This window comes from Leptonotus elevatus, chromosome 11 (assembly GCF_054856555.1).
Source record: "Leptonotus elevatus isolate MCC_2025b chromosome 11, RoL_Lele_1.0, whole genome shotgun sequence".
In the NCBI taxonomy this organism is placed as follows: domain Eukaryota; kingdom Metazoa; phylum Chordata; class Actinopteri; order Syngnathiformes; family Syngnathidae; genus Leptonotus; species Leptonotus elevatus.
In genome coordinates this window covers 950,008-964,087 of record NC_141249.1, presented here as the reverse complement: position 1 = coordinate 964,087, position 14,080 = coordinate 950,008, and the positions used below count along the sequence as shown (strand labels likewise).

The 14,080-nt window shown below is 40.6% G+C and overlaps 1 protein-coding gene across 4 annotated transcripts in view; it reads left to right on the top strand.

The window, feature by feature from the left end:
• Positions 1-11,411, top strand: part of nlgn1 (neuroligin 1) — a 230,978-nt gene extending 219,567 nt beyond the window's left edge. For all 4 annotated transcript variants that reach the window (XM_086088428.1, XM_086088430.1, XM_086088429.1 and 1 more), the window contains one exon: positions 10,266-11,411. In XM_086088428.1, coding sequence (XP_085944554.1) covers positions 10,266-10,862 — 597 coding nt within the window. In that variant the 3' untranslated portion in view covers positions 10,863-11,411. The remainder of the gene's footprint in view (positions 1-10,265) is intronic.
• The last annotated feature ends 2,669 nt before the right edge of the window (positions 11,412-14,080 follow it).

The following is a 14,080-nucleotide window of genomic DNA, read 5'->3' as shown; positions in this document are numbered from 1 at the left end:
CACGTCAAAATCGCTACTATTATGAACTTATTGGAGCCAAACACATGGCTTGCTCTATGTTACTATTATGTCTATGGTGTCTGGCGCAGCTAGCTAATGTCGCTAATATAGAGAGTAGCACGCTAGGCTAACGTTCAGGACGTTTTATATTCCACTATTTTTATAACACCCACGTGTGCAACAATAACCAAACCAGATTCAACCATTGGCCTTAATATCAGCTGATTGAAACAAACCAATCCGCGTCAAAATTATTTTGGTCTGTTACCCGGTTACCCAGGGTTGGCAAAGGGATCCCAAATATGCAGACAGGTAGGAGGTAACAACAAGGTTTATTGTCTCCGGTCCGAATTGTACAAACAACACAAAACACTGGCAACAAAGCCAGGAATAACAGAGAGAACAAAAAACTAGTGATGAGCGAGTACAACACTATCTGTATCTGTTCAACCATCTAAATGATCTCTATCTGTATTTGTGTGTGTGTGTGGGGGGGGGGGGGGTAGCCTAAACCGGAAGTGGGCGTGACCTAAACCGGAGGCATGGTTTGATCGGAAAAAAGTGGGGCTTACATCGGTAGTATTTTTTTCTCAATTTCACACTTAAAATAAATGGTTAAAAAAAAGTGTGAAATTGATATGGATTGATCAAAAGTTGCTATAATTTTTGTTTATTTGAAAACTATTGGCAAAACAGCCGAATTGAGATTCAAATCAGTGTTTTTCATCACAAAAGTAAGAACTTTTTTTTTTATAAACTCAGAAAATATATGCTTGAATAAATATTTACTGAACAGTCTTAGAATTGAGATTCAGTGAGAGAGCTAGAGAGAGAGAGAGCTGTGTTTGGTATAATTTTAAAGGGCATATTATAAGTTTTAATTTTAGCCCATTTGTGACCTGCTCTGGCAGGGTCTGCATGTCGGCAACATTTGCTAGACACAAAAATGTATTGCATGAACAAAAATGTTGACTTTGAGATTTCTCCAAAAACAACCTTCTTGAGGTCCCTATTTTCATTTCCCAGGAGCACAAAAGTTAAAATTGTAATAGAAGTGCTTGAAAATAAGCAATTATTAGAACAAGTGCATCTTTAGCCAACGAGTTTAGCTAGCAGTGCGTCTAGGAATCCTGCCTCAAAATAACCCGGAGTTCCTCACTTCTAACGTCACTTCACAAATGATTTATATAAATGGACATTGCAACCAAAAAAAGTCAAAATGCACCATAATATTTCATCAGGTAAGTGAATAGAATGACGCACGTCAAGATGAAGTTTGAATTTGGCCATATATGCAATTCTAAAGGTATCCAAGGCTACGTTCACACACCGGGCATGATGCCCAATTCGGATTTTTTGTTACATCTGATCTTTTTATGTACTGTTCACATTACAAAAACAAATGCGACATCTAATGTGAACGCAACGCGCCCATGATGCGCAAAGAGCACACGTCGAGTGACGTACACCCAAAACAACGTCACGTTGCAGTGTTCACGGAAGTAGCCCAATGTTTTACCGCCAGCCAAGTCGCCGAGGCAAGCGACTTTTATCAATGTCATATGCAGATTTAGCTGTGCCAACGCATGATACAGATTGGTGGACTGGTGGACTTGTTTCACGGACGTGTTAGGAGTTCAATTCATGTGTCTTGTCTGCATACATTATACAAGTTCAGCTGTGCAAACGCCCGCGCTCCTGGTTGGTGGACTGTTTTCACGCTCGCTCCTGTTTGGCTGCTGTCCTCGGCTTCCTCGTGCATCAGTTTTGAATGTGCTGTTTACAAACAGTAACATAAATCCGTCTAACTTATTTTTTCATTTTATGTCGCCAGAGTAGCGAGGTTGGAAGAGGTAATAGAAATATTTGGGGGAAATAAGGGGACACTCCTCGACCTCCTCACTTCATTGAGAAGTCTACCAAAGATGACGTTGCGGGGCTAAATTTCTACTATTGCCCACACATGTCAACTTTATGCTTCATGTTTCAAGTGTGATAAAATTAAAGACAAATCAAAATTTACACTGTTCAAACAGCTCAAAACAGCTTTGTATATAGTCACAGATGTGTCAGTTGTCTCCCTTCAAAGCATTCTCTCCCGCCCACGCAGAGCGCATATCCGGCTTTTGTTGATGTATGAAACAAATGCGTGTGGATGAGCGTTCATAGTGCAGTATGAATGCAGCCCAAGTGACACTATATATTATATACTAATTATCTTGTGTTTATCTACTGTTCTATATTAAACATGAAAAAATACCGGCTGGATTGACAAAGCAAGCAAAATAAGCAAACTCGTGATGTACATCAGCTGACCGTCATAAAAATTATTTCTTGACAACTGTAACCCATTAAGATGATTTAACAATCATTAAGGGCCGGAAAAAAACAGGCTGACCAGAGTATGCCCTCGTGTTGAAGCTGCTTCCAGGAGTTTTATGACTTGCACCTGCGATTCAACAAAGCTGCTATTGTTCCAATGGTCATATCACGTTCAGGTTCAGCTCATACTGTAAGGTTTTAAGCACACTCTAGTGACATCAATATGTTGGTCTATATAAACAAATGCTTTTCTTTATTTAGAAAAATCTATTCTCAATTAGAAATGTATGTAAAAAGGTCCAGAAGTTGTTGTTTTTGAAGAAGAAGTCATAGGTCCACAAAAATGTGGGCATTTTTAATTTATTTATTTTTTATTTTATTCATTTATTTATTTTACTGTTTTGTGTAGTTTGGGGCTGAATGTTCTCTACAATAATATCCAGGAGTTATTGGAAGGCACAAACAAATATTTTAGTATCACACTATTTCTTTCTTGTTTAGTATTACCCAATAATATAAAAAATAACCAACTTTCATTAAAGGTTTATCAAGTGTCTTGGGAGTTCCAATGTTCACATAAATCACATACACTTATGCATCCGATGATGCTTAAAATGCTTCATACCCGACACAGCCTCCACAGTGCGTACAGCTCTTCACATCCAGATCTTGATAATCCTGTGCGCTCACCAAGGCCAGCCCACCCAGCAGTTACCCCCTCCAGCAGCAGATTTTATCTCCATTTATCCATCCATTCATCCATCTTATGCTGCTTATCCGAGGTCGGGTCGTGGGGGCAGCAGCTTTAGCAGGGAAGCCCAGACTTCCCTCTCCCCAGCCACTTCAACCAGCTCCTCCAGCGGGATCCCAAGGCGTTCCCAAGGCCAGCCGAGAGACATAGTCTCTCCATAGTGTACTGGGTCATCCCCGGGGCCTCCCGCCGGTGGGACATGCCCGGAACATCTCTCCAGGGAGGCATCCGAACCAGATGCTCGAGCCACCTGAACTGGCTCTTCTCTACGCGGAGGAGCAGCGGCTCTACTCGGACCGAGCTTCTCACCCTATCTCTAACCGAGAGCCCGGACACCCTGCGAAGGAAACTCATTTCGTCCGCTTGTATCCCGGATCTTGTTCTTTTCGGTCACAACGCACAGCTCGTGACCATAGGTGAGGGTAGGAACGTAGATCGACCGGTAGATCGAGAGCTTCGCCTTTCGACTCAGCTCCTTCTTCACCACAACGGACGGATACAGAGTCCGCATCACTGCAGACGCTGCACCGATCTGTCTGACGATCTCCCGCTCCATCCTGCCCTCACTCGTGAACAAGACCCCAAAATCCTTGGACTCCTCCCCGGAGAGGGCACGCCACCCTTCTCCGACTGAGGACCATGGTCTCCGATTTTGAGGTGCTGATCTTCATCCCAACCGCTTCACACTCGGCTGTGAACCACTCCAGTGAGAGTTGGAGGTCAACAGCTTGATGAATACAACAGCACCACATCATCTGCAAAAAGCAGAGTTGCAATGCTCAGGCCACCAAACTGCACCCCCAACGTCACTGCTGCGCCTAGAAATTCTGTCCATAAAAGTTATGAACAGAATCGGTGATAAAAGGACAGCCCTGGCGTAGTCCAACCCTCACTGGAAACAAATCCGACTTACTGCCGGCAACGCGGACCAAACTCTGACACCGGTCGTACAGGGACCAAACAGCCCGTATCAAGGGGCTTGGTACCCCGAACTCACAACACACCCCCCACAGGGTTTCCCGAGAGACACGGTCGAATGCCTTCTCCAAATCTACAAAACACATGTAGACTGGTTGGGCGAACTCCCATGCACCCTCATGGCCGAGGGTGTAGAGCTGGGCCACAGTTCCACGGCCGGGTCGAAAACCACACTGTTGCTCCTGAATCCAAGATTCGACTTCCTGACAGACCCTCCTTTCCAGAACCCCTGAACAGCTCTTACCAGGGAGGCTGAGGAGTGTAATCCCTCTATAGTTGGAACACCCAACTTTTAAGAAGGGTCCCCCTTCTTCAAAAGGGGAACCACTACCCCGGTTTGCCAATCCAGAAGCACTGTCCCCAATGTCCATGCGATGTTGTAGATGCGTGTCAACCACGACAGCCCCACAACATCCAGAGCCTTTAGGAACTCCGGGCGGATCTCATCCACCCCCGGGGCCCTGCCACCGAGGAGCTTTCCAACCACCTCAGTGACTTCAACCCCAGAGATAGGAGAGCCCACCTCAGAGTCCCCAGACTCTGCTTCCTCAAAGGAATTGAGGAGGACTCCCGAGAGTCCCACAGGCTAAAAAGGCCCAATAGGACTCCTTCTTCAGCTTGACGGCATCCCTTACCGCTGGTATCCACCAAATTTTAACTCCATTATACGTCGTATAGATGTCTGTTAAACATTATTCACAACAAACCAATAATAAAGGAAATTAAAGTTGTCCAAATTGAATGTTAAATCAGGTTGTCTAAAAAGGGACCAAATTTAACCTGTGAACCTGATCTTGATGTAGTTCCAGGAAGACAATTTACATCACGTGTTTTGGAACTTTTAATTAGATTTCAGTAACATATGCTTATTTTACTACTGGATATAAATACATCTCCTGATGTTGACATTGACCAAACTATCCTACTTAAATCTCAATCAATACATTGTTTGTCAAACATTATCAAAACCATCACAAACATTTAAACTACATGCAATAACAATGTATTTTTAATTACTTCTCACATTTTTAAACATATTGCAATGAAATTAAATATAATATAAACATTTGTTTTGTTTTGAAATTGGGGTGGAAAGGTAGCTCAAAGTCTAATACAAAATAAAAAAAAATAGTAAAAAAAACAAAAAAAAACCTGACACTACCTGCCTGGGATGCATAAACCAAAATGCAAAAGAAAAAAATACACCAATTTTTTATTTCCCAGGAAATCATGTCAAAATTCTCCTGAGTTTTCATGGGCAACTGTCCACTCACAGCTTCGATTTCTCCCAAAGAGTCGAGGCTCTTTAACTCATCCAAGGATGGCCATTAGGGTCTCCACAATGACCATCTGAAACTCTTAGACAAACAGACTTAATAACTTTAATTACTACTGATATAACCTTTTTTTTCTAAATTAGTTTAATCCTTATAAAATACCTCCTTTCTGTTTTCCGTTATGGCACAGTTGTACACCCTCTTCCTAGCTCTTGAAAAATGAAATAAATGTTAGTTGAAAGTTTGAAACATTTTCCAATTACAACAAGTCTTTGCCTTATTACAGAAAGTATGTGGCATTCTGTGTGTGCTTTTGGATATGATGTAGTTTGATTTGGTTGTACATATCAAGTAACATATATATATATTTTTTTAATAAAGGTATGGTCCAAAAGATTTGTTTTGGCCTGTCCGGGATGTTTCTGGGTGGCAATAAATGCAACATCAGTATTGAAGATTGCAATTACAATATAGTCATTTCAAATATGCTTTAAATTGACTGGGGATTAGCATAAGTGTATTCAAACAACCAATAAATTATCAATATGCAAGGATAGCACAAGGTGGTTGTGATTACTTCGATAATCAAGATTACTGTGATTCAATCTGTACCTTGTGGAGTCCGGACAGTTTTTGAGACAGATGCTAGCAGTGCCGGCCGGTTAGCTCTTCGGTTAACAAGCGGAGCACAACTCCGTTGCGGCTGGTGGGCCACGATGCACTCGTCTAGTAGTCTTTGGCTGATGGTGATGGGCGCACGACTGAGAGGCCGCTGCAGGTCTCCGGTTGGTTGCGAGGTACGCGTGTGGCGTGGAGGCCGCGGCAGGTGTTTGGGTAGCACAAGTCCCGGTTGGTGGTGATATGCTTGCGCGGTTGAAAGGCCGCAGTCAGTTGGTTTGGTTGCTGCGGGGCGTCTTGGGCACACGGCTGGAGCAGAAATGGGTCGTTGGCGCGCAGCGGCTCAGTGCCTAACAGCTGTCTTAGAACTGAGTCGGCGGGACGCTGTGTGATTCAGAGAGCGGAAGGTAGGTGGGTCGGCTCTCGCCAGGAACAGCCAGGCGCGTTTTGGGACGCGCAGTGTGGTTGCGAGTCCTTGCGTGATGCGTGCTTTGGAGTGCGCGGCCCAAAGAAGGAAGCCACTTGGTCGCTCTCAGCGTGGTGATGGTCAGGAGAAGTTCATGGGGCAAGAAGAGAAGAGGCGAAGAGGGAGAAGAGCGAAGACGAGGAGGAAGTTCCTTAGTGCGCTGACTTTTAAACTTGTTTCCGGGGGGTCAAGCAGTAGTCCCGCCTTTTCCGTGAGCTTGAAGCAGACTTTGTCGACTGAGACCAAGCTTTTGGGATAGCATTTAATATTTTTTTATCAGAATTGACAAGCCAGGTGCTTCATTTATCATTCACAAACATTACCGCGATCATAAAGTTATTGAATCCGCTAAACTTAGTAATTAGCTGAACTTAGGTGGCTGCAGGAGTTACACACATCATTTATTTGAGATAGACATACAGGTTGTGTACAAAGATAAACAACAGAAGTCACTTGATCCAAGTCAAGTACATAGAGTCCGTTTATGTCCCGAATTATGTAGACTTCAGATTAATTACGAGCAGCAGGATTCTTGAGGATAATATCGATAGTGGCCACTGGAGGGCACTGTTCTATCATATAACTTCCATGGGGCGTTGTTTCCAAAACATATGGCTGATTCCTGTAGATAGACCAGACCATAAAAGTGGTTTGGGGACTGATAAGCAGTCTTATCGCTAGTCTGCTTGCTAAACAGACTTTTAGATCTCAGTAGGCGCTGAGGTATGTGTTTCCTGTGGGTTGTGAAAACGACATCCAGTCCCTGCTGGAGGGAAATTCAAAGAGTTTTCCTTTTGAACTGTCTCTGGGTGGTTTGAGAAAACACAGGGTTAAGGCTTCCCCAGGGGGAAGTGTTTAAAAAGGCAAATGAAAAAAAAATACGGTGACGGGCAATATTCGTTACAATAGTGTAACAGTTAACCATAGAACAAGCACATCAAAACGCACATAAAAAGACGTAGGGTGGTAGGTCAGGGCTGTCGCAGCAGAGCGTGCAACATCTTGTGTGTGTGTGTGTGTGTGTGTGCGCGTGTGCCATTGATTACCTGCTCGGAGAACAAATGGAAATCATACTTGCAACATTAGTCACATTTAGTGATGAACCGAATATTTGGCCACCGAAAACTTTGGGCCAAAAATTGCTATTTTTGCCATTACGATGGCCGTGCTAAATACTTAAGCTAATGCTAGCACTCTTGGTATCAACAATTTTTAACACAAAAACAACTTACTGCTATCGCCGGGCGGCTACAGACCTGTACAGGACGCTGTGTGTGACTTTGCAGTCCGTTCCCAAAGCCGATTAGCTGGTGCGTACAAATGTATTTATTTATTTTTAAACATTGGTAATGTTAATGTGCGAATTTTAAGTGCGCCGCACCTTGTCCTATCGCACGCATCCGTGCCCGCCTGTGCGAACTACATTGACTATAAAGTGCTATCGCAACGCCAGAAAATGCTCAACCCTCATTTGGTGTTTAATGTACCATTAGCCAACATGTCTGTGGTGTGGGCACATTTCAATTTATATTGTGCTTTGTTAAAATGCCAGTGCTAAATAAATATTTTATAATAATATTGTAATTTAAATTTATTATAATAAATGCAATGAAAGTAAAAATTGGCCTAATTTTTTTTCGGCGTTACGGTTTTCGGTCAAGCATTTCTCATTTTCGGTGCATCCCTAGTCACGTTTGATATAGTGCTGTATAGGCGGTTTAGCTAATAACTTATGTACTTTGTCCTCTTGCTGTATAACAGAGTGTTGTAGAAGGTATAAATGATCAATAATACGTACATTAATATTTAGAAAGATACATGTGCATTAACTAATCACAAATTTTGCTAAAGGGTTATGTTTGAAATCAGATCGGATAGTATATCAATTCATTATGTGCAATATTTCTCAAAAAAGTAGCATCTTAAACAGCAGATTTAAATGGCCATAATCATTACATACATTAAAAAAAATTGTAGCAAGCATAAAATAAATAAAAAGCTAACTCCCTAACCCCCTTTGTCCTTTAACCTTAACCTCAGAAGCACTTCTATCTTAAATTATTCAAAAAAGAAAACAACACCATGATTGCTTAACTGCAAGCTAACCTAGCGGATAAGTTAACTTCGGTCACGGATGAAAACAATTAAATGAACAAACATTGCAGGACTAAACATTTCAATAACGAGGCCTCGAGCACTCACCTTCTCTATGTCTTTGAGAAAGTGTTTATTTGTTTTCAAAGCGTCGACTGATGAGAAGTTTACAACCAATGACTTGTTTGCACTTTTTTCTTCTTTCAAAACGACTGGAAGCTTAAGCACGTTTCTGCCCCCTAGTGGTGGGGAGGTATCATAGCGTTGTAAAGACCCACTGATGACAGTCCAGCACGTTTTCGTACGCCCAATGCTCATATGCGTATTTGGCTGCTTTATTCGTGAGTCGTGCGATGTGGCATTTTGATTGACATTAAAAATCCAGTTGTGCAGTTATTTCTTTACTTGTTTTTGTCAATACACGATATTCATTGTATTTAATTCAATCCTTTGGATTTGGTCTAAAGAGAGTTCAAATGAGAACTTGATTTAGACGTCTAAATCAAATCTATATTTAAACTACACTGTACATTAATCAGTGGCTGTTTAAACGTAGTAATCCAACATTTTGCCATAATTTATGCAAGCTACAGTTATTTATTTTATTTTATTAATTATTATTTATTTATTAATATTTACTTGATTAATTGTGTTGTCTAGATTCGGGCTAAAATATAGACCAGTTATAGACGGTCTAATGTCGGTCTAAACTTAGACGAGACGTCTAATAGACGTCTATGGCTCAGTGGGTTCAGACCTGCACAAAAGGTCCGGATCAGCGGGGGAAACAAACTCTGCTCCGTTTAAAGTGAATCAAACAGTGCAGGTATGAATACACTCTTACGAATTTAATTTCTCGCTGTCAATCCCTTAAGGTTCCAGTTTAGCCCACTAAGTCCCTAGACTTATGAAAATAACATAAGATAAAATAAAAAGATGATAAAGTGGTAATGTAATGCTTAAGTTTGAAAATGAAGGATGAAAATGCTAACCTCACAAGCCAGATCGATAATTGTGATTAACTCAAGGGAATACACAATGTTAATCTGGAACTTCACTCGGCACATCCGTTTGGGAAAGGAGGGACTTGCTGTACAATATTTTGAGCTGATTGGACGATGCGGCATCTTTGCACGTTTGTTTTGACCAATCAAGGCGCAACGGATGAAAATGTCGTCTTCAGTCTTGTCTTAAGGGGTGGGGGAGAAAAAGCACGAACATCTTTACCAAATAAAAATGCACGAAGCTGTTCAACATTCAAGAAGGAAATGGTGAGTAATTCTGCGAGAACAGAATTAATTGCTGCGTCTATTCATCTATTAGTTGTGTTTGTCCCCCCAACACCCCCCTCCCCCCACTTGTGGTTTCGTCCCGCCCTAAACAACGCGAGTTAATTTCTTTTAACGCTTTAAAGAATTAAAATTAATCTTCAAAGTTAACACTTTATTTTTGACAGCCCAAGTAGAACCAAAACCGCTCTCAAAAATATATTCTGTTAGTCAGTACACACGTGTGGGTAAATAGTAAATAAAGATTCCAATTGACCACCACACACAAACTCAGGGTGCCGAGATGACAGACCTGACACTGCTTACAGATGCAAAGCAAAAACATTTGATCAGATCAACCTGAAATAGATTGGCCGCTTGGGAGTTGTGCCGCATTTCAATGCCACCCTGCCCCTAGGTGGGGACAGAATTATTATCAACCAATTGTTTATTATGTAATAATAATATATTTGTGTGTATGGTTTCTTCAGATTTCTCCATCAGGCGCAAGCAACCGCACCCCAAAGCCAAAGGTTCTAGTGACTAAGAATCCCAACCCAACTCCCCTCCCAACAGAGAACCAGGACATCCACAACCAACCACATCTGGTGGACCAGCGTGACTATTCCACTGAGTTGTCCGTGACTATCGCTGTGGGAGCATCTCTGCTCTTCCTCAACATTCTGGCTTTTGCAGCTCTTTATTACAAAAAAGACAAGCACCGGCATGACATCCACAAGCGCTGCAGCCCTCAACAGAGTGCAACCAACAACCTTGCTCATACACAGGAAGAGGAGATAATGTCTCTTCAGATGAAGCAACACTCAGACCTAGACCAAGACTGCAGGCGGCTGGGTGATTCACTGAATCCTCATGATATGTTGCTGAGGACTACTTGCCCACCAGACTATACTTTGGCCTTAAGGCGCTCACCAGATGATATCCCTCTCATGACGCCAAACACCATTACCATGATTCCCAGTACTATTGGACGGCTTACCTCCCTCCACTCTTTCAGCACCTTTCCTAGCAGCCAACAAAATAACACTCTTCCCCACCCACACTCACATTCCACCACCCGAGTATAGTCCAGGTGTCCACTCAAACAGGCAAGACTCTAATGCCAGTCCTGTTTTAGAGGCTTAAAATACTCTGTCAGGGGCTAACAGCCTGAAACACTGGTTGTACTGACGTTATCATCACAGGTTGTAAGGCACCTTTTTGGGTGATAAAAATCAAAAAAATCAAGAAGTACAAAACACTAAGATTAATATAACAATATAGAAACATTACGATATATTTTTCAGCATTTTTACTCTTACTTAGAATACAGCAAGACAACTGTGTAGTCTGGAAGTACAAAGTATTAGAATCTGCTTGGGGCTGAGTGACCTGGGAATACATACTCAATGCACTGTAGAGTATGACAGGGCAGATTCTAGTCAAAGCAATTTTGGCATGTATTTTATGAATGGATACATTGTTTTTCAGATGAAAACATCAGAAAAGACAAAAACATTATCGGAAAAGTATGCAATACGCACAAGGAAAACCTAAAGAACTTTTGCATTCTTGTATTTTCGAGTTTGAAAATTGTGAAAAAATTAACATTAGAACAATTAAAATATTTAATGCTGCACTTTGAGCATCAATGCTTTATAGTCATTCTATTCAATGAGTGGCTTGGAGTACAACTGCCGCAGCAAGACTGAACCCAAGGATATGTAGACAGTTCCAAAGAAATCTTGGGGACCAGAGGGATATGTAGATTTCAACACAATGTGCGCATGACACTTTACTTTCTTAATAAAATAAAAAAAAGATGAATTTTACCCCTATTAATTAATTTTAGTTGAGTTTCCTGAAAGGATTGTCAGAAAAACATTCCTTCAAGACTATGGTGAAATCAGTCCTGTAACTATGGCCTGGGACTAGGTAAAAGAAGAAATAAAAATGTCTAAATATCAGATGGAACTATGAGGAAGAGTTTTGCAATCTATGTTGAGAATTAATACATTTATTGTACCATCACTTTCATATAAAATTCCAGTGCTACATTATTCTGATACTTTAATAATAATAAAATTAATAACTAGAGCTGCGGGCAGCTATAAAGGGCCCTCGCAGCCCAGGCCACTTTGGGATAATTGCACGTTGGGGTATTGGCATATTTGAAGCAGAATTTTTTTTATTAAATGGTATAATAAACCTTTACAAATTTATTAATTTTTTGCCAGGTGTGATGAGTGTGTAAAAATCAATGACTTTTGGTAAATGATACAACCCTCAAAAATCAGCGTCCTTTTTTATTTTTGGCAAAGAGTTGCCCCGATTGGCAATTTTTACAGTACAATTTTTACAGTACAAATATACATATTTAATCGTTAGTTTTACTCATAGCACAATATTGTCTATAAAGGGCATCAAAAATAAATAAATGAATAAAAAGTACATATGTATGGATAGGTGTGATGACACTGAACATTTTGAGTGAGGAAATATGAAACACAAAGACTGATGCCTCGCCCCCAGCGAATAGTATTTCTAAAAGTCAATATTTTTTCCCCTGTTCATGGGCCAGGTCTTGACATGGTTCAGGCCAAATTTGAAGTCAATATAGTCAATAAGTCAATAGTAAATGTATAAAAAACGGTAAAAATCGTACATTAAAAAATTCGTAGCTCACTTCCTGCTATATATCAACGTCGTGCGTCTTCATTAGTAGGTATGTGATAAAAAGCAACATTTGTTTTACTACTTTGTCTGTCTGTACAACCGACCGCACAGCAAGATATGACCATTTTATAAAATAATCAATTAGATAAAGGACTTAACGCTGCACGAGATTCAATGGTTACAATACAGGCAAGTGGCTCTTTGGCTGTGACATCATGTGCAAAAGGTCAATATATATATATATATATATATATATATATATATATATACCACAATATTGCTTTTATTGTCCATAAAGGGCATCATAAATAAATGAATACAAGTACATATGTATGGATTGTTCTGATGTCACTGAACATTTTGAGTGGTGGAAAGTAAAAAAATATTCATAAATGACAGTTATCACACTTACAGAGAGTATCCAAATTTGGGACAAAAGACCTTAGGTGTTGCATTTTTTTTTTTTTTTGTCGACCCAAGGGCTACTTCATTATAGATTTGTAGGGGGCGCTAGTTAAACATTTTTGTATTAATTAAAATTTATGACCCCGGTGAATGTGCAAAAATGGGCTAAATCGGACATACAAAATTTTGTAGCTCACTTCCTGTTCATTTAAGCATATGGGTGCAAGAGTTTTTCTTGTAGGTCTTGTGCTCTCTCAAATACCAAATTTTTTTCGTAGATCTTGCTTAAACGTACAACCGGAGCTGCTTCATTAAAAAATTATAGAGGGTGCTAGTGAAAAAGAATCGCACAATACATGATAAAATATTGGTAATTTTGCCAGGCCAGATGTGTCTCCCAAGTTTAATGAGTTTCTGTGCATGTTTAGGCCCTCAAAATCGGCGTTGTATTCTTGGCGAACAATGCCTTGCCACGCCCAGAGTAATTTGCAAAAACTCATAATTCATAACTTTGTTTTATGACATCATGAAGTCCTAACACTCTTCTGAGCAAATATGAGGTAGATCCAGTTAAAGTGGTTAGATAAAAATGTTGAAGAAAAAGACGTTTAAAAAAAATTGCCATTAGGTGGCGCTATCAGTATGATGAAATATAAGTTCATAGATGTCTTCAGCACTGGACTGTCATCAAATGTGGGAAATTTGGAGAAGATAGGATCATCTGGGTCAAGTTAAAGCAGCTTTTATTGTCACGGTGAGTTATCAGAATTTGCAGCACCGTCATGGCCACGCCATTTGCCAAAAAATCACGATATTTAGTGTGGGCCATGATCAACATGTTAAGACTTTTGTGACACATTTTCAACTGGATCCCTTTCACGAGCTTGGTGGAGTAGATGAAAATGTAAAACAATTCAATTTTTGTCACCACTAGGTGGCGCTATAGATATCACCAAATATTATCATATAGATGCCTTCAGGTCGTGACTATTAACATACATGAGAAGTTTGCCATTTTTTGGAGCATGTACAGAGGAGTTATTAAACATGTTCTCCTTTGTGGCAAAACAAATATGTAACGGAAAGTTTGAGGCCCCGCCCCCATCATATAGTTTTTAAAAAACTCGAGATTTTCCTCCCAGTTGTTGTCCCAGGTCTTGAGATGAGACAGGCCAAGTTTGAACTCAATTAAATGTATCGTCTAGGAAAATGGGTCAAATTTATG